The following is a 21474-nucleotide window of genomic DNA, read 5'->3' as shown; positions in this document are numbered from 1 at the left end:
CGCTCCCAGCGCCGATGGACAGGCTGACACCCCGCACAAACAACCAGATCATTTCCAACGTGAAAGCTTTGTTGATCCGGGACCTCGTCTGACTTTCACAAAAAGGCAGAAGATGTGGACATCAGCACTTTTTCTGGCACATTCCACCGTTACAGGAGTTTTTTTTTTTTCATGGAAAAAGAGGCCGAGGGACGCGCCTCGAAGCCGTTCATTACGCGGGACAAAACCACCTCGGTGTTGGTCTCACAGGACGGCTTAAGGTGGATTTCAGACGGATTCCGGTTGCTTTCCAGTCGTGTGAATATCCGATTGTGATTGTGCATGAGCTGAACATGCCAGAACATGTCCCGTGAGGCTTCATCACGGCGTTTCTTTTCGCCATGCAGCTCCGCCGCGACGCGCGGATTTCCTCCGCCTTTGTTCCTCTTTCCATGACAAAAACTCCTGTAACAGTGAAATGTGCTGTTCATTTCTAAACTGGACGCTGTCTTGATCCAGTATGTCCTCTGACTAGCACAGGAATTGTGAAAAGACGTGGACATCAGCACTTTTTCTGGCACATTAAGACAGACGTGCGGAGGAGTTCGGCGCGTCGTGGTGCAGCCGCTTGGCACAAAGAAACGCCGTGATGAAGTCTCACAGGACATGTTGGGGCTTGTCCAGCTCGAGCTCAATTTCTCGGATATTCACACAACAGAAAAGCAACCGGAATCCGTCTGAAAGTCATCCTGAGAGACCAACACCGAGGTGGTTTTGTGCCGCGTCCCTCGGCTTCTTTTTCCATGGAAAAAAAACTCCTGTAACGGTGGAATGTGCCGGAAAAAGTGCTGATGTCCACATCTTCTGCCTTTTTGTGAAAGTCAGACGAGGTCCCGGATCAACAAAGCTTTCACGTTGGAAATGATCTGGTTGTTTGTGCGGGGTGTCAGCCTGTCCATCGGCGCTGGGAGCGCGCTGCAGTCTCAGCAGTTGTGGGCTGTCCTTAAAGGGGCAGTAACACCCCGTAATCTGTTTAATCCCCATAAAATCGTCCCTGAAAGCCATATTAAGTTTTCGAACGATGTCCACCTGGAGGTCTCTTACAGTTTCTGGAAAAAATTGATGCAGCAAAGATCCAAATCGTTCAGACATTTATTCCAAATAAAAAATAGACGAGAGGGGTAGACCACACCTCACTCAAAGCCTGCTCACAGGCGAATGAAGCAACCGACACGCATACGCAAGAGGGTTCAAGCTTGGCTGATGCAATCACACGTGATTCAAATCCATATGGTTTTTGAAAAAATAATGACGGATACTTTTCTAACAGACCTCGTGTCTGTGTATATATATATATATATATATATATATATATATATATATATATTGCATTTTGACCCAAAACGCATAGAACACTGAGTCACAGAGCCTTGCTTTTGATGTCTTCTGCCACACGTCTGTGCTGTTCCATGTTGAAAGTAAATGACACTACAGGGTTCTCCCCAGAAATTTTTACTATAGCGGTGCTGTTGGCAGTTATCACCTGAGGTGGCGTGCGTTGCGAGTCATTTTAGATGCATTGAAAGCAAGAATAATAGACAAAACAAATGACAGTTATGTTGGAATGTCAAAGTTCTTTTTTGCATTTTTCAGTCTAAGTTAAGAAAATAAAGAACACTGAAAAGTTTAAAAACACATTAATATTTGATGGACATAGCATTTGTTCTCTTCTTTAAAAGTGACACACTGTACCTTTAATCCAATAACCCCCAATCTCAATTCTCTTTTGTACCCCTATGCCTACCCCTTTAAAACCATGGGGTAAGGCGAAGGGGTATGCCTCTAGCCCTATGAATTGAGACACCCCTCTGCCTTCGGAGAAAAAAAAACTGCCCGTGTAAAACTGCCATCTTCACTGTTGTTAACATGGCAACCGAAATGCAACTTGTTGCAGTAGCTCTTTTTATTTTCTCGCCTTTCTGCGTAAATGCAAAGAAATAGAAGTTGCAGATTTCTTCGATGCATCACAATCATGTCATGTTAATTAATTTAATTTGTAATTTTTAATAATAATAATTAATAGTATTAATAATTAATCAATTAGTAATTGATAAATGTTAATAATACTCAGAATAATTAATCAATAATAGTAATAATTAATATTGTTTGATTAATCATTAATTGGTTGATTAGTAATTAATTAATTAGTTAATAAATTATTATTATAAATTATTTTAATTAATTTATATAACGCCAAATCATGACTAATCACCTCAGGGCGCTTCACAAACATCATTTAAAAGCAGAATAAAATGAAATAAGATTAAAACACAATAAAAAAAATTTAAACATAAGTAAAAGAAGTAAAATAAAAAGAATAAAAGAAGACAATCATATAAAATACTAATGATAAAACAGGAAAAGTATTTAAAATAAACACCAAATATATCAGTCTGTGTGCATTGAATGTGTACATTATACAAGTTTCACTTTTTGAATGGAATTACTGAATTAAATGATTTCATGATATTCTAATTATATGATCAGCACCTGTATGTATGTTATGGGCTGCATCTTGTTCTGTTAACCTTATATTTCTTTCTCAAATTCTCCCATTTTTTGCATCCAGCCCTATTTCCTTTAGAAATTTACTCGACAAATAATAGCAGTCTATTAGGACGTCAGGTTATGTGTTACACATATACATGTCAAATCAATTTTCAAATCAATTTTATTTATATAGCGCCAAATCACAACAAACAGTTGTCCCAAGGTGCTTTATATTGTAAGGCAAAGCCATACAATAATTACGGAAAAACCCCAACGGTCAAAACGACCCCCTGTGAGCAAGCACTTGGCGACAGTGGGAAGGAAAAACTCCCTTTTAACAGGAAGAAACCTCCAGCAGAACCAGGCTCAGGGAGGGGCAGTCTTCTGCTGGGACTGGTTGGGTCTGAGGGAGAGAACCAGGAAAAAGACATGCTGTGGAGGGGAGCAGAGATCAATCACTAATGATTAAATGCAGAGTGGTGCATACAGAGCAAAAAGAGAAAGAAACACTCAGTGCATCATGGGAACCCCCCAGCAGTCTAAGTCTATAGCAGCATAACTAAGGGATGGTTCAGGGTCACCTGATCCAGCCCTAACTATAAGCTTTAGCAAAAAGGGAAGTTTTAAGCCTAATCTTAAAAGTAGAGAGGGTGTCTGTCTCCCTGATCCGAATTGGGAGCTGGTTCCAGAGGAGAGGAGCCTGAAAGCTGAAGGCTCTGCCTCCCATTCTACTCTTAAAAACCCTAGGAACTACAAGTAAGCCTGCAGTCTGAGAGCAAAGCGCTCTATTGGGGTGATATGGTACTATGAGGTCCCTAAGATAAGATGGGACCTGATTATTCAAAACCTTATAAGTAAGAAGAAGAATTTTAAATTCTATTCTAGAATTAACAGGAAGCCAATGAAGAGAGGCCAATATGGGTGAGATATGCTCTCTCCTTCTAGTCCCTGTCAGTACTCTAGCTGCAGCATTTTGAATTAACTGAAGGCTTTTCAGGGAACTTTTAGGACAACCTGATAATAATGAATTACAATAGTCCAGCCTAGAGGAAATAAATGCATGAATTAGTTTTTCAGCATCACTCTGAGACAAGACCTTTCTAATTTTTAGAGAGATTGCGCAAATGCAAAAAAGCAGTCCTACATATTTGTTTAATATGCGCATTGAATGACATATCCTGATCAAAAATGACTCCAAGATTTCTCACAGTATTACTAGAGGTCAGGGTATTGCCATCCAGAGTAAGGATCTGGTTAGACACCATGTTTCTAAGATTTGTGGGGCCAAGTACAATAACTTCAGTTTTATCTGAGTTTAAAAGCAGGAAATTATAGGTCATCCATGTCTTTATGTCTGTAAGACAATCCTGCAGTTTAGCTAATTGGTGTGTGTCCTCTGGCTTCATGGATAGATAAAGCTGGGTATCATCTGTGTAACAATGAAAATTTAAGCAATGCTGTCTAATAATACTGCCTAAGGGAAGCATGTATAAAGTGAATAAAATTGGTCCTAGCACAGAACCTTGTGGAACTCCATAATTAACCTTAGTCTGTGAAGAAAATTCCCCATTTACATAAACAAATTGTAATCTATTAGATAAATATGATTCAAACCACCGCAGCGCAGTGCCTTTAATACCTATGGCATGCTCTAATCTCTGTAATAAAAGTTTATGGTCAACAGTATCAAAAGCAGCACTGAGATCTAACAGAACAAGCACAGAGATGAGTCCACTGTCTGAGGCCATAAGAAGATCATTTGTAAGCTTCACTAATGCTGTTTCTGTACTATGATGAATTCTAAAACCTGACTGAAACTCTTAACTCAAATAGACCATTCCTCTGCAGATGATGTTTTACAACTACCCTTTCAAGAATTTTTGAGAGAAAAGGAAGGTTGGAGATTGGCCTATAATTAGCTAAGATAGCTGGGTCAAGTGATGGCTTTTTAAGTAATGGTTTAATTACTGCCACCTTAAAAGCCTGTGTTACATAGCCAACTAATAAAGATAGATTGATCATATTTAAGATGGAAGCATTAATTAATGGTAGGGCTTCTTTGAGCAGCCTGGTAGGAATGGGGTCTAATAGACATGTTGATGGTTTGGAGGAAGTAACTAATGAAAATAACTCAGAACAGTCGGAGAGAAAGAGTCTAACCAAATTCCGGCATCACTGAAAGCAGCCAAAGATAACTATATGTCTTTGGGATGGTTATGAATAATTTTTTCTCTAATAGTTAAAATTTTATTAGCAAAGAAAGTCATGAAGTCATTACTAGTTAAAGTTAAAGGAATACTCCCCTCAATAGAGCTCTGACTCTTTTGTCAGCCTGGCTACAGTGCTGAAAAGAAACCTGGGGTTGTTCTCATTTTCTTCAATTAGTGATGAGTAGTAAGATGTCCTAGCTTTACGGAGGGCTTTTTTATAGAGCAACATACTCTTTTTCCAGGCTAAGTGAAGATCTTCTAAATTAGTGAGACGCCATTTCCTCTCCAACCTACAGGTTATCTGCTTTAAGCTGCGAGTTTGTGAGTTATACCACGGAGTCAGGCACTTCTGATTTAAGGCTCTCTTTTTCAGAGGAGCTACAGCATCCAAAGTTGTCCTCAATGAGGATGTAAAACTATTGACGAGATAATATATCTCACTCACAGAGTTTAGGTAGCTACTCTGCCCTGTGTTGGTATATGGCATTGGAGAACATAAAGAAGGAATCATATCCTTAAACCTAGTTACAGCGCTTTCTGAAAGACTTCTACTGTCATGAAACTTATTCCCCACTACTGCGTAGTCCATCAGAGTAAATGTTATTAAGAAGGTTTTCAGGGAATACTGTTAAGTCTTCAATTTCCATACCATAAGTCAGAACAAGATCTAAGGTATGATTAAAGTGGTGGGTGGACTCATTTACATTTTGAGCAAAGCCAATCGAGTCTAACAGAAGATTAAATGCAGTGTTGAGATGTCATTCTCAGCATCTGTGTGGATGTTAAAATCGCCCACTATAATTATCTTATCTGAGCTAAGCACTAAAATAAGTAACAATTTTCATTAGTTACTTCATCCAAACCATCAACATGTCTATTAGACCCCATTCCTACCAGGCTGCTCAAGGAAGCCCTACCATTATTTAATGCTTCGATCTTAAATATGATCAATCTATCTTTATTAGTTGGCTATGTACCACAGGCTTTTAAGGTGGCAGTAATTAAACCATTACTTAAAAAGCCATCACTTGACCCAGCTATCTTAGCTAATTATAGGCCAATCTCCAACCTTCCTTTTCTCTCAAAAATTCTTGAAAGGGTAGTTGTAAAACAGCTAACTGATCATCTGCAGAGGAATGGTCTATTTGAAGAGTTTCAGTCAGGTTTTAGAATTCATAGTACAGAAACAGCATTAGTGAAGGTTACAAATGATCTTCTTATGGCCTCAGACAGTGGACTCATCTCTGTGCTTGTTCTGTTAGACCTCAGTGCTGCTTTTGATACTGTTGACCATAAAATTTTATTACAGAGATTAGAGCATGCTATAGGTATTAAAGGCACTGCGCTGCGGTGGTTTGAATCATATTTATCTAATAGATTACAATTTGTTCATGTAAATGGGGAATCTTCTTCACAGACTAAAGTTAATTATGGAGTTCCACAAGGTTCTGTGCTAGGACCAATTTTATTCACTTTATACATGCTTCCCTTAGGCAGTATTATTAGACGGCATTGCTTAAATTTTCATTGTTACGCAGATGATACCCAGCTTTATCTATCCATGAAGCCAGAGGACACACACCAATTAGCTAAACTGCAGGATTGTCTTACAGACATAAGGACATGGATGACCTCTAATTTCCTGCTTTTAAACTCAGATAAAACTGAAGTTATTGTACTTGGCCCCACAAATCTTAGAAACATGGTGTCTAACCAGATCCTTACTCTGGATGGCATTACCCTGACCTCTAGTAATACTGTGAGAAATCTTGGAGTAATTTTTGATCAGGATATGTCATTCAAAGCGCATATTAAACAAATATGTAAGACTGCTTTTTTGCATTTATGCAATATCTCTAAAATTAGAAACGTCTTGTCTCAGAGTGATGCTGAAAAACTAATTCATGCATTTATTTCCTCTAGGCTGGACTATTGTAATTCATTATTATCAGGTTGTCCTAAAAGTTCCCTGAAAAGCCTTCAGTTAATTCAAAATGCTGCAGCTAGAGTACTGACGGGGACTAGAAGGAGAGAGCATATCTCACCCATATTGGCCTCTCTTCATTGGCTTCCTGTTAATTCTAGAATAGAATTTAAAATTCTTCCTTACTTATAAGGTTTTGAATAATCAGGTCCCTTCTTATCTTAGGGACCTCATAGTACCATATCACCCCAATAGAGCGCTTCGCTCTCAGACTGCAGGCTTACTTGTAGTTCCTAGGGTTTGTAAGAGTAGAATGTGAGGCAGAGCCTTCAGCTTTCAGGCTCCTCTCCTGTGGAACCAGCTCCCAATTCGCATCAGGGAGACAGACACCCTCTCTACTTTTAAGATTAGGCTTAAAACTTTCCTTTTTGCTAAAGCTTATAGTTAGGGCTGGATCAGGTGACCCTGAACCATCCCTTAGTTATGCTGCTATAGACTTAGACTGCTGGGGGGTTCCCATAATGCACTGAGTGTTTCTTTCTCTTTTTGCTCTGTATGCACCACTCTGCATTTAATCATTAGTGATTGATCTCTGCTCCCCTCCACAGCATGTCTTTTTCCTGGTTCTCTCCCTCAGCCCCAACCAGTCCCAGCAGAAGACTGCCCCTCCCTGAGCCTGGTTCTGCTGGAGGTTTCTTCCTGTTAAAAGGGAGTTTTTCCTTCCCACTGTCGCCAAGTGCTTGCTCACAGGGGGTCATTTTGACCATTGGGGTTTTTACGTAATTATTGTATGGCCTTGCCTTACAATATAAAGCGCCTTGGGGCAACTGTTTGTTGTGATTTGGCGCTATATAAATAAAATTGATTGATTGATTAAGTCAGGCAAAAGGTCCGAAAATTCACAGAGAAACTCACAGTAATGACCAGGTGGATGATAGATAACAACAAATAAAACTGGTTTTTGGGACTTCCAAGTTGGATGGACAAGACTAAGAGTCAAGCTTTCAAATGAATTAAAGCTCTGTCTGTGTTTTTGATTAATTAATAAGCTAGAGTGGAAGATTGCTGCTAATCCTCCCCCTCGGCCCGTGCTACGAACGTTCTGGCAGTTAGTGTGACTCGGGGGTGTTGACTCATTTAAACTAACATATTCATCCTGCTGTAACCAGGTTTCTGTAAGGCAGAATAAATCAATATGTTGATCAGTTATTATATCATTTACTAACAGGGACTTAGAAGAGAGAGATCTAATGTTTAATAGACCATATTTAACTGTTTTAGTCTGTGGTGCAGTTGAAGGTGCTCTATTATTTTTTCTTTTTGAATTTTTATGCTTAAATGTATTTTTGCTGGTTATTGGTGGTCTGGGAGCAGGTACCGTCTCTACGTGGATGGCAGGGAGAGAGAAGGTGCAGAGAGGTGTGTAAGACTACAACTCTGCTTCCTGGTCCCAACCCTGGATAGTCACGGTTTGGAGGATTTAAGAAAATTGGCCAGACTTCTAGAAATGAGAGCTGCTCCATCCAAAGTGGGATGGATGCCGTCTCTCCTAACAAGACCAGGTTTTCCCCAGAAGCTTTGCCAATTATCTTTGAAGCCCACCTCATTTTTTGGGACACCACTCAGACAGCCAGCAATTCAAGGAGAACATGTGGCTAAACATGTCACTCCCGGTCCGATTGGGGAGGGGCCCAGAGAAAACTACAGAGTCCGACATTGTTTTTGCAAAGTTACACACCGATTCAATGTTAATTTTAGTGACCTCCGATTGGCGTAACCGGGGGTCATTACTGCCGACGTTAATTACAGTCTTACCAAATTTACGCTTAGCCTTAGCCAGCAGTTTCAAATTTCCTTCAGTGTCGCCTGCTCTGGCCCCCGGAAGACAATTGACTATGGTTGCTGGTGTCGCTAACTTCACATTTCTCAAAACAGTGTCGCCAATAACCAGAGTTTGTTCTTCTGTGGGTGTGTTGCCGAGTGGGGAAAAATGTGTGTATATATATTTTCCAGCTTGTTCCCATTGATGAAACGTCTCCTCCTTTTCTGCCTGAAAGCTTATTAGGAGATGAGTGTGCTCAGGGCTCCCTGTTTTACAAAATACACATGCGTTACAGACCTTGAAATCCAACAGCAGGGATTGATATTATCCAAAGATTTATGAACATACAAATGAACGTGCTTACACTGTATCATTATTTTCTCCGTTGTGAGATATAAGTGTCAGTTCGTAGTGTTCATGTGTATATGCATTATAATGTCTCAGCGCACAAACGAAGTTACGCTATTCCTCAGAACGACAATATACACAACATGCATCCAGCAGCATACATGTTGCTGTCATAGACAACTGCCTGTAAAGTTTTTGTTCAAGTTACAACTTTCTAAACAGCGTAATTTGTAATGAAAGCCGCTTCATTTGTGTGGCTCTTTCAGCGCCATGTTTGTTTTTTTCAGAGACAACAGTAAGCTCCTCCTACCCCTCCAAACGGAGTGTGCATCCAGATTCACTCCAAACGGAGCTGTTTGTAGCCCTTTGCCTATCCCTCCAACTTGCTCCAAAAAGAGAATTGAGACACCCCTCTGTCTCTCGTGCCAGTGCAAAACGGAAGGGAAGGGGTAAGGGGAAGGGCCAAGGAGTAGAATTGAGATTCAGCCTAAGAGTCCAGGCAGAGTTTTTCTGTCATGTTGACAGTTGTTTGAACAAGCGCTAAATCTGGACTGATTTGATTGTCAAATCAGAATCAGTTTTATTGTCAAGTAAGTTCTCACATACATGTAATTTGATCTGGTGTCATTGGTGCATAAACAACAAAAATAAAAAGAAAATAAAAAAGTAATTCCGGAAGAAGTAAAGGAATAAATATGTTCTTTTAATGATGAAACCATGGATGAAAAAATTTCTGAATCAGTTTTTCACACTTTACTGTTTCACTGAAGCTGTGTGGTGAAGATGAAGGTTGATTAAAATTGCTTTGCTGCTTTTTTGCAGCGTGAAGGGTCTGCTGTTCACACTTTCTCTCTCACTCACTCACACTCACACACACACACACTGGCTCCTCTCTGTGAGGGAAGGAGAGACTCTTCACTCTCACACCATATTTTAGCAAACTTTGGAAACGTGAAGACTTTCAAATGTAAAATAAAGCCTATAGATGAATTTCTGTAACTATGCAAGCAGAAGGAGCACTTTTTATTGGAAGACTGACAAGTTTTTTTGTTGTTGTTGTTTTTTGTTTTTGTTTTTTTACTGTGAGATGCTGCTCTCTCTCAGCTGCAGCGCTGTTCTGCTTGGCTCTCTGCTGGCATGGGAGGGGAAAGCAGGCAGTTCAGCACAAACAGCCTGGCTGGATGTTAGAAAACTACCTGAGAGCAGAGAATGAGAGTTACAAATGTAACTACGCTTCTATGAATTCCGGATGACCGCCAGAGGGCGGTGCTTTAGCACCTGGATAACTACATGTGCGCAGACTCACCCAACACTCGCTTCTTTTTGGAATGAACTTGCAAGACTCTGAGTGACAAGCAACTCTGGCGGTCATCCGGAATTCATAGAACTGTAGTTACATTCGTAACTCTCATTCGATTTCATTCCTCCTGACCGCCAGAGGGCGGTACTTTAGCACCTGGATGACTTAATACCAATAAGGTCACGAAGAGTCACACTCACCTCGCATCAGCAGTGGGGAGTGGTGGCAGACAACACCGCTGAAGTCACCGCAGGAAGAGCAGCCACATTCAGTCTGTAATAGCGGGCGAAGGTACAGGATGAAGCCCACGTAGCAGCAGCACAAATATCACTCAAAGGGACACCTCTCAGTGCAGCCCAGGAGGTGGACACCCCTCTGGTGGAATGGCACGTAGCCTTAGGATACTGAAGACCTCTGGACCTGTATACTTGTAAAATGGCATCCACGACCCAATGCTAGAGTCGCTGCTTTGAGACAGCACAGCCTCTTTTGTGATCAACGTAACACACAAACAGGGCATCCGTTTTCCGGATCCTGGCAGTCGCACTAATGTACTGCTTCAACATTTGGACAGGACACAGGGAACCTGAAACAGATAATCCTGGATCAGAATGCAGGGCATACACAGCCAAGGAAACTGGCTGGTTAACATGAAAGGTTGAAATTCTCTTTGGTAAAAAGTACGGATTAGGCCACAGAAAGTCCTTTCTCCAGCAGTTCTTGTAAATATTTGAGGAGAATAGGCACAGGGCAACGCTCCGGGTCTAACTTTTGGTTCTCGCCCCACCGCTTCCAGCATGTGAAACTGCATCACTTTGATATAACGATTCAGACGTCGGAGATCGAGGATAGGACGAAAGCCACCATCCTTCTTTGGAACAAGGAAGTAAATTGAATAGAACCCCCTGAGCTGGTCTGAACTGTGAACTGACTCTATGGCCCCCTTCTCCGGGAGTTCCAAAATCTCCCGTTGTAGGGCGCCAGACTGCACCGAGTCGGAAACAAGTCATCCTCACCAAATTGAACTTTGGTGGACGACATCTGAACTGAATTCTGTAACCCTCGAACAAAGTTGAAATGACCCATGGGTCTTGACCTTGAGCCTCCCAGTGGCTGAGATGATTTAGAGAAAAACGGCTGGGGGCCAAACATTGGCAGTCAGACCCGACCACCTCTGCCTCGCATCCCTGAGGACCTCTGGGCGCGATTACTTGACGCTCTGAGAAACCGTTAAGTTCTCGGGGGTCTACCCGTAGGCTCCCGAAAGGCAGGCCGTTGAGAGAGCTGGCCCTCAACTGCAAAGGCACGTGCAGCTCTGGGAGTAGGCGGGAGCCTGGATGTAGAGTGAAAAGCTGTAGCCCGTCTGACGACAGTAGGTCAACAAACTGTTGCCGAGATTTACTAGCCTCAACAGCACGCTCCAAAGTTTGTTGGGCCGCAGGTCCAAATACTTGGCCTTAAAGAACCGGCAGTGAACGGAGTGTACCTCTGCAGGATTCGGACAGTGGGGACTGCGCAAGCCACACCTGACGTCTCGTGATGGTAAGGGTTGACATCACTCTGCCAAGCTCTCTGGACATATAAGCAAACGTTTGGAGTGAGGCATCACTAAGACTTTGAGTAGCATCATCAACCTCTGCCTCCCTCAAAGACTTTGAGAGGGCAAGGGCTAAATGGGACCTAAATCACACGCAGTGTAAATAGTAACACAAGGCACGGAGCGTAAACCACTCGCAGCGTAATGCTAATACAAGGCACAGAGCGTGAATCACTCACAACCACAGTCGTAACAAGGCACGGAGCGTGAGTCACTCGAAGCGTAATGCTAACACAAGGCACGGAGCGTGAATCACTTGCTGCGTAATGATAACACAAGGCACGGAGCGTGAATTGCTCACAGTCGTAACACGAGGCACGGAGCATGAAGCACTCACAGCTGTAGACTTGACACGAGGCACGGAGCATGAAGCACTCACAGCTGTAGACTTGACACGAGGCACGGAGCATGAAGCACTCGCAGCGTAAAGGCTGATACAAGGCACGGAGCGTGAAGCACTCACAGCCACAGTAATAACACGATGCACACAGCCGAAATACTCACAGTCCAAGTGCTAAGTCACTTACAGGAACGACAACACGAGCTGCTAGTTGAGCTGTTGAACTTAGCAAAATGGCGGCAGCGCAGACAAAAGTACTTGGAGTGGAAAACACTCACAGCAAGCTCAACACAGTACATTATACTGGTTCTGATACACACACTACCACATAGTAAATGGGGTTAGCGACACAACTAAACAAGTAGCCAGTTTTCGTTGAAACAACACAGCTAAACGGTTAGCGGCTAGCAGCTAACGACTTCAACTGTGCACAGAGGAAAATACCCAGCAGGGCAGCGGCAAAGGCGCGCACCCGGCGAGGAAGATGTACTCACGACAGGCGTCAGTCAAAGAATACAAAACGTGTGTAGTGCACGTAGCTCCAACCGAAGGTGGGTTGCGAGGCTACAAGCGAGAGCGGCAGTCGCAGCTAAATGTGTTCTCAACCTCTTCAGAATGCGAGAATGTAGAAAAGAAGCGAGCGCTGGGTGTGTCTGGCATATAACGACAACCAGTGACGTCACCCAGGTCACATCCAGTGGCGTGACTTTGTTGGTATATATTCTCGACCTCTCTGTGCTTGCGCACATGTAGTTATCCAGGTGCTAAAGCACCGCCCTCTGGAGGTCAGGAGGAATGAAATAGAACAATTCTTTTCAGTGTGTGACAGTTTTCTTTCCTGTGGAAAATCTTTGCACTTATGTAAGAGAAAAGTCACATTAGGTTGCTATTCAAGCACAAAGAGCAGGAGTTGCTTATCTTTTCTCTGTTGCTCTGTTCTGTACCTGTAAATGGCATGGAGTCTGTATAGGATTTAGCAGTCAAGAATGACACACGTTCAAAACAGCAATTGTTGTCACTTATGCTTTGTGTCTTCTACCAAGTCACCTGTTCCTTACTGAGAATGTCACCAGCATCAAACTGGAACAATATTCATGGCAACCTCTCCTGCATTTCATTTAATGCTTGCTGTCACACCTAACATTCTTCCAGTTCAAAATCAGGAATATTTTGTGACTAGAATGCATGTTAGAAAGGGCCTGCCATCACTTATTTCTCTCAATAGTTATTTGAGTGTAATGGTCGCTTTTCATGTTGATAATCCAATGCTTGTTGCAGGACACACTGTTGAGTTGTTTCCTGAGCATTGCAGACCAGGTGCTACTTCCTTCTCTCTCTCTGATGGAGTGCAATGCTTGCATGTCTGAAGAACTGTGGGGTCTCTTCAAACTCTTCCCCTACCAGCACAGGTGAGATACACATTACTCTCAGTGACTCTGTTTGACATGGAACTGTAAGTAAATCATCAGGCAGTCCCAGCATAACATACACAGAGCTGTGGAAAACTTAGCGGATCCGATGAATTCTGCAGATTTCATCATGGGGGTGTACGCGGTGTACTGTGTAATTGTGATCGTCACTGAGTTTTAAAAATGGCTATCGCATACCGTTTCCTTTATTTTACATCATCGTGCAAGTTTTATCAGTCCGCGGACGCTGATCTGTGTGTTACAGATACAAAACTGTCTCCTCGGATCTGCGGAACTTCGCAGAGGAAAAATGGCACTCAAAGCGTAGCTGTTACAGTAGTTGTCATATATCGGGACTGGTTGGTTGCTGCGGCGACACTGTGTGGCTCCTGCAAGACGCTTAAGCTAAACGTAGCATGTGGACAAAGGCCTTTTAATAATAACTCACTTCAAGAAATAATGGCAAAACTCACGTTAGTTAAAAAAAAAAAAACAACAAAAAAAAAGGTTAATCAATTATTAAAATAATTGTTAGTTTTACAAGTGTGAGCATTTTACCGAATAAATGTGAATACGCCAGTTTTGAGTTTCTCAGTGTGCATGTGTTTTCAAAACTGGTGACATTGTTACTTTGTGCACAGCAGAAGAACATTGTCAGTTGCTTTAGGTCCTAATTTTGTGTTTTATTGACTGTACAGCCAGTGACGGCACCGATTTGGTGCATTCACCGAATTAGAACAAATCAAAATACTACAGAAGACAAAGAATTTTTACTTGACAGTTTGAAGTGAGTTTTCTTTGTTTCAGTAGGCTTCATACCCATTAAAATTCACTAGAATATACAAAATTTGACTTGCTCTTTAAAAAAACTTCTGGGGGAGATCCCCCAAAACCCCCATAATCAATACTGTGATTTACTTCACACTTTGAAATGAGTTTTCTTTGTTTCAGAGGGCTTCATACTCATTGAAATTCACCAGAATATACAAAATTTGACTTGCTCTTTTAAAAAATTTCTGGGGGAGATCACCCAGACTCCCCATAGTTTGAAGTGAGTTTTCTTTGTTTCAGAGGGCTTCATACCTGTTAAAATTCACCAGACTACACAAATTGACTTGGTCTTTAAAAAAAAAAATGTTCTGGAGGGGCACCCCCAGACCCCCCAGAATCAAGACTACACCCTAACCACCTTTTTATGTACCTTAAGTTCAACTTTTGCATTCTTTTTATGCTTTGTCTGTCTCTCCTTAGAAGCTATTTAGAATAGATTTGTATACTGTATAATGTGTTTATTGTATCTGTTGAGGAAAAAAAGAGTGTGTGTGCCCCCACTACGCCACATTTTAGGGAATTGCTGGCATTGATTTTTGCCAGGAAAAAATTTCAGTCAGATGAAAATTTATTGCTTTAACCCATGACATACATACACACCCACATTTGTATATATATATATATATATATATATATATATATATAATATAAACATGATTGGAATTAAAAAGGAGATAGGAGATAGGAGCATCTTCTTTACAATATGAGAAATGGAGTTTAGGTGTAGTAAGGTGACATTAGTGCAGGGATTTGTAAACGAGTTGTTATTGCACATGATTTGTGGACATATTAATATTGCACGTGATTTGTGGATACATTATTACATGTGGTTATTTACAGTGTTATTGTACATCCTGACAGCAGCAGGGAGGAACGACCTGCGGTATCGTTCCTTCTTGCACTAAGTGTGCCTCAGTCTGTCACTGAACGAGCTGGTCAGCTCCACTACAGTCCGGTGCAGAGGGTGAGAGGAGTTGTCCATGATGGATTTGAACTTGGTTAACACCCTCCTCTCAGCCACCTCCTCCAGAGACACCAGAGGACAGCCCAGGACAGAGCTGGACTTCCTGACCAGCTTGTTCAGTCTCTTTCTCTCCCGCTCTGTGTTGCCCGGGGCCCAACAGACGACAGCATAGAGGAGAGCTGAGGCTACAACAGAGTCATAGAAAGTCTTAAGCAGAGGCCTGCTCACCCCAAAGGATCTCAGTCTCCTCAGGAGGTGGAGGCAACTCTGGCCTTTTTTGTACAGGGCGTCGGTGTTGTGAGTCCAGTCCAGTGTGCTGTTGAGGTGAACACCCAGGTGTTTGAAACTGTCCACAGTCTTTATGTCCTCCCCCTGGATGTTCACCGATGGGTGAGGTGGTGGTTTCCTCCTGAAGTTGATCACCATCTCCTTCGTCTTACTGGTGTTGAGACACAAGTGGTTGCACTCACACCAGTCCACGAAGTCTGTGATGACCGACCGGTACTCTAGTACGTTTCCCTCAGACACACGACCCACAGTGGCGGAGTCATCAGAGTTCTTCTGGAGGTGGCAGCTGTCTGTGTTGTAGGTGAAGTCCAAGGTGTAGAGGGTGAAGAGGAAAGGCGAGAGGACGGTGCCCTGGGGGGCCCCTGTGCGGAGGTGAGACAGGACGAGCCGTTCCATGGTCTTCATGAGGTGGGGGGTCAGGGCAACTGGTCTGTAGTGGGCCGGTTCCTTGGCGTGCGGTGTTTCCATACTTGCACAGGGTACCACCCACTGCAAATAAAGACAAATGAGCACTATTAAAAAGTATTAAAAATAGCGAAGTAGGAAAAGAGGGGAGCTGAAGTACAGGCAGCTGCATTGGCAGCACCATCTTGAAGAAAAAAAAGTCAATATTCGTGACAGTAATACCACATGTGAGAACCAGATCTAGGGTATTTCCAGTAATGTGCGTTGAAGTCCCGAATGCATTGCCGAAATCCTAATGCACCACAATTTCCATAAATAATTTGCAGAGGGGATCAGAAGACTTATTTATATGAACGTTAAAGTCACCAATGATCAGAATTTTATCTGCACTAGTTGACAAGTTAGAGATGAACGCACCAAATTCATCTAAGAATTCAGAATATGGGCCAGGAGGCTTATATACAGTGACAAAGTAATATGGCTGATTTTTATTCTGACAGCTGTAGGTTTAAGACAGATTTCACATAACCCAATAATATCTAAGTGATGATCAACAATTAGATCATTAATCAACAATGATTTTGAGGACAGTGATCTTATGTTAATGAGACCCAGACTAAGGACCTCAGTGGGGTTGATAGTTGAAGTGTTTGGATTTAGGGGTGGTTCCAGAGTAGCATATGGACTGCTGTAAATTCCTAATGTTACCCTCCCTGTAGAGCTCTATCTATGTTCGCAGACAAGATGGCGGCGCCTTCCCCAGTAGGGTGGAGGCCATCCGGCATCAGCAAGGCACTGCGGCCCCAGAACATAGACCAGTTATCAATAAAGCTAAAGCATTGCTGTCTACAAAATTGCGCCAGCCACCTATTTAATGATGTCAGCCTGCTAAACGCCTCATCAGTACTCTGGGAGGGGAGGAGACCAGAGACTATTAATCGATGCCGATACATCTTTGTGGCAAGGTCACAAGTCCTCTCTATGTCCATTTTTGTGGCCTCTGAGTGCTTCATCCTGACATCATTGGTGCCGACGTGAATAACTATGTGACTACAGTGGTCCCTCGTTTATCGCGGGAGTTCTGTTCTAAAATTAGCCCGCAATAGGCAAAATCTGTGAAGTAGTCAGCTTTATTTTTTGCAATTATTATAGATGTTTTAAGGCTGTAAAACCCCTCACTACACACTTTATACACTTTTCTCAAACAGGCATTAACATTTTCTCACTTTTCTCTCGTGTGTAAACACTCTCAAAGTTCAAACCTTAGTAGGAAAATAAGACCAACCTGTTTTCAGGCCCAAACATTTGTTTGAGAAATAAAAATGGAACGTTTTCCTATAAATAATTATGATGGCTTTTAGAACTAACGAATTTAATTTTAATGATCAACCGACGAGGTTGGACACATAAGAAATTATTAATAGTGACTGACCAGTATTTCACAGTTCCTCTGACCATGCGTCTTTGTCATGGCGCTGCGCCACTGTTGCGCCTTTTTCCACTGAGTCACACCTCGGTGCAGGTGTCTTTTTCCGAGTAAAGAACACAGTTATGGGTAGTTGTTGGCGCTCTTTTTTCTTCTGGGCGAAAAGATTCTTATAAACAGACACGCAGAACACAATGCGTGTGCTCTGCTGGCCTGCTTGATGAGGACGCAGAACACAATGCACTGTAAAAAAAAAAAAAAAAAAAAGCATGCAAAATTGGACTAAAAAAAAACCCGCGAAACTGAGGCGAACGGCGAACTGTGTTATAGAGAGGGACCACTGTATATCTCATGTCATGTTCCTTAGTCTGTCTTCCTTTCTGCGGCGTCAGCACCCTAAGATGGGATCCAATGTTGGGAACTCTGGCCCCACAAATACATTTAATGTCAGGTGGTGTCTGTAACCTGACTTTGCGAGTGATAGAATCCCCTATCACTAAAGTATGGTGTTTCGGCCTGGAGACAGGAGTGGAAGTCACTCATGGGCTCAGAGAATTCATATCAGGCAATTCCAAGGGGGAAAACCGATTCACAGTTCACACTGGCAAGTGTGATCTGGGTGCCACATCCGGGCACCAAGCCCTACAGGGCTTCCTCCGCCTAGCCACAGTCTGAAAGCCATCCTCCACAGCCGACGTTTCTAGGCTGATTCTAATGGGCTAACTAGCCGGCCCAACACTAACCTCATCTGGAGTGCCCGTAACGTCTAACTCCACTGAGCTAAGAAGCTGCTCTAACTTACGGACACGGCTCTTTAAGAGAGCCACCCTATCTTCCAACATCACGCAGGATTTACGGATGGTGTAAAGTAGGTAAAGTATTGTACTTTGTGCACTAAGAAATTCGAGTATAGCCAAGCAAGCACAAGCTAACCAGTGGACATATAGGAACAGTAACAGTAAAAAAAAAAAAAAAAAAAAAAACTCCAAGTAAATCAATCCTAAGATTAATACAAGAGTAAGGTACTAAGCTAACATTCACAACAGTTTCACTAAAAAACTTGCAAGTTGAAAGATAAATGGGAAAGGCGAACTGTGCCATCAAGAAACACCGTAAGAATTCTTCTGTCCCTGGAAAATAAACATTGTGCTGTTCAAACAGGGTTTTAGATAAGATTATGTCTTATCTTTTTTTTATTAATAATCTAGACTTTCTTTAATTGGAAAAAAAGACATTGTGGCTTTGAATGGATTTACATGAATTTACTCAAGAATGTAAATGAGCTTTTATTAATGTAGACTTTTTTCATGGGGAAAAAAATACGCTGTGGATTTACAGGAATTTACACAATATGTGACTTTTTTACTGTAATGTGTGTTATTGATATTTTACCTTGATTTTCAAAATATTCTACAAGCTTTAGTTGTGGTTTTTGAAATGCTTTGACAGTCTTTTCAGTCTATATGAATTTCATGTAGTTTAATTGTTCTGAGTTCATGTATAATTTGGTTTACAATTAAAAAGAAATTTCAACATTATCATTGACAGTTCAAATGAAAGGTTGAGTCTTGGATCATTTAAATATGCACTTCTTTTGAGATTTTTTTTTTCCAGGAAATGCTGAAAATGTATCATTAGATAAAAAAATGTATTTGGTCTCTGGGGCCCCGTGGGCCGGAGACCCCGGCTTGAACCCCTGCAAATTTTCCGTGGATTTAACCGTTTTCATTTCACAGCCCTGCATATATGCGTATTGACGTTTACGCAGTCTGTTATGCCAAGTTCTTCAAATTACTCTTGATTATATTTTACAAACCATACCTGTCAAAAAAGTTTCTAAAAGAGGGAGAATGGAGAAAAAAAAAAACCTGTATATATGTCATACCTTTTTTTCTGTATTATCAGGTCTTTAATTTGGGGTGTTTGTAGATTGTTGTAGTGTGTGTTTTATATTATTGACATTTATTTATTTTTAATTGCTGGTGTTTTTGTTTAGTGCTTTCATTCCTGGAAAAGTCCTATACAAATATTTTATTATAATCATTATTACTAATGAGTCCATGATTTTTGGTATACAGGTTTTACCAGCATATAAGTATCAGGGCATCTTAAACTAACGAACAAACAAAAAAGCCGCCGGAAAACACTGTTCTTGGACCACTGTGGGTACCATGCTGCAAACCTTCAGAAATGCGGCATTTACAGTTCCTCCTTCATCTCATGGTTCCGAAAACAGCCCAGTCCTTCACATCTTTTCATTCAAAATACACAAAAACAGGGAACTGCATGGGAATGTTATATTACTCACACAGTTCTGTGTGAGTACTGTGCTTGTTGCTGGCTCGCTAATAGATACTAATATATCAGGTCTACTCAAGTATAGGTTTGCTGAGCATAGCCAAACAGCTAACTTTATTACGCAACTTGGGTCAGAAACGCTAAAGTCAGACTATTAAAAAACAAAAAGAAAAGGAAAATTTTTGATTGAATAAAAGCAACTGTTCAAGTGGCTGATATGTGATGCATCTAAGGATGAGACGATTTGCAATGTTCCAGCAGCTTCCCCAACTAGCAGCGCAATCTGTTTGATCAGAAATGGTGCCTTCAGGAAAAGCCAATCTCAATTCATGGGAAACATGAATAGTCCTTACTGTTTGACTGCACATCTTGCAAAATACAAATCATTTGAATGAACTTAATTTTAATATATACAACCCCTGGCAAAAATTATGGAATCACCGGCCTCTGAGGATGTTCATTCAGTTGTTTAATATTGTAGAAAAAAAGCAGATCACAGACATGACACAAAACTCATCATCTTGAAACATCCCCAAACATCCTTTCAATTGTCCAAAATATCAACGTAAACTTGTGCATTTATTGATGATATAATGACAGCCATCGCCCAAGTACATGTTCTCTTCAGGCAGTCAATTTTATAAATCTCATTGGAACGGCACCAAACAAAAGTTCCAGCATCATCACCTTGCCAATGCAGATTCGAGATTCATCACTGAATGACTTTCATCCAGTCATCCACAGTCCACGAATGCTTTTCCTTAGCCCATTGTAACCTTGTTTTTTTTCTGTTTAGGTGTTAATGATGGCTTTCGTTTAGCTTTTCTGTATGTAAATCCCATTTCCTTTAGGCGGTTTCTTACAGTTCGGTCACAGACGTTGACTCCAGTTTCCTCCCATTCGTTCCTCATTTGTTTTGTTGTGCATTTTTCGATTTTTGAGACATATTGTTTTAAGTTTTCTGTCTTGACGCTTTGATGTCTTCCTTGGTCTACCAGTATGTTTGCCTTTAACAACCTTCCCATGTTGTTTGTATTTGGTCCAGAGATTAGACACAGCTGACTGTGAATAACCAACATCTTTTGCAACATTGCATGATGATTTACTCTCTTTTAAGAGTTTGATAATCCTCTCCTTTGTTTCAATTGACATCTCTCGTGTTGGAGCCATGATTCATGTCAGTCCACGTGGTGCAACAGCTCTCCAAGGTGTGTTCACTCCTTTTTAGATGCAGACTAACGAGCAGATCTGATATGATGCAGGTGTTAGTTTTGGGGATGAAAATTTACAGGGTGATTCCATAATTTTTTCCTCAGAATTGAGTGATTCCGTATTTTTTTCCTCTGCTTGGTCTAAAAAAGTAACCGTTACTGACTGCCACAATCTTTTTTCTTGATTTCTTATAGTGTTTCTTAAAGCCAGAAAGTTACCATTTGATATTACTTTAGTTTTGTGTCATGTCTGTGATCTGCTTTTTTTCTACAAAATTAAACAACTGAATGAACATCCTCAGAGGCTGGTGATTCCATAATTTTTGCCAGGGGTTGTATGTATGTATGTATATATTCAATTCAATTTTATTTATATAGCGCCAAATCACAACAAACAGTTGCTCCAAGGCACTTTATATTGTAAGGCAAGGCCATACAATAATTACGTAAAAACCCCAAAGGTCAAAACGACCCCCTGTGAGCAAGCACTTGGTTAAAACTCCCTTTTAACAGGAAGAAACCTCCAGCAGAACCAGGCTCAGGGAGGGGCAGTCTTCTGCTGGGACTGGTTG

The 21474-nt window shown here is 41.5% G+C and overlaps 1 protein-coding gene across 1 annotated transcript in view; it reads left to right on the top strand.

The window, feature by feature from the left end:
* Positions 1-21474, top strand: part of thoc2 (THO complex 2) — a 168705-nt gene that overhangs the window by 62809 nt on the left and 84422 nt on the right. Inside the window, 1 exon segment of the mRNA XM_034178684.1 lies at positions 13349-13479. Within this exon segment, the coding sequence (XP_034034575.1) occupies positions 13349-13479 (131 nt within the window).

This window comes from Thalassophryne amazonica, chromosome 9, assembly GCF_902500255.1.
Source record: "Thalassophryne amazonica chromosome 9, fThaAma1.1, whole genome shotgun sequence".
Taxonomy (NCBI): domain Eukaryota; kingdom Metazoa; phylum Chordata; class Actinopteri; order Batrachoidiformes; family Batrachoididae; genus Thalassophryne; species Thalassophryne amazonica.
The sequence above is the reverse complement of the archived record's forward strand: the minus strand, read 5'-3'. Positions and strand labels throughout refer to the sequence as shown.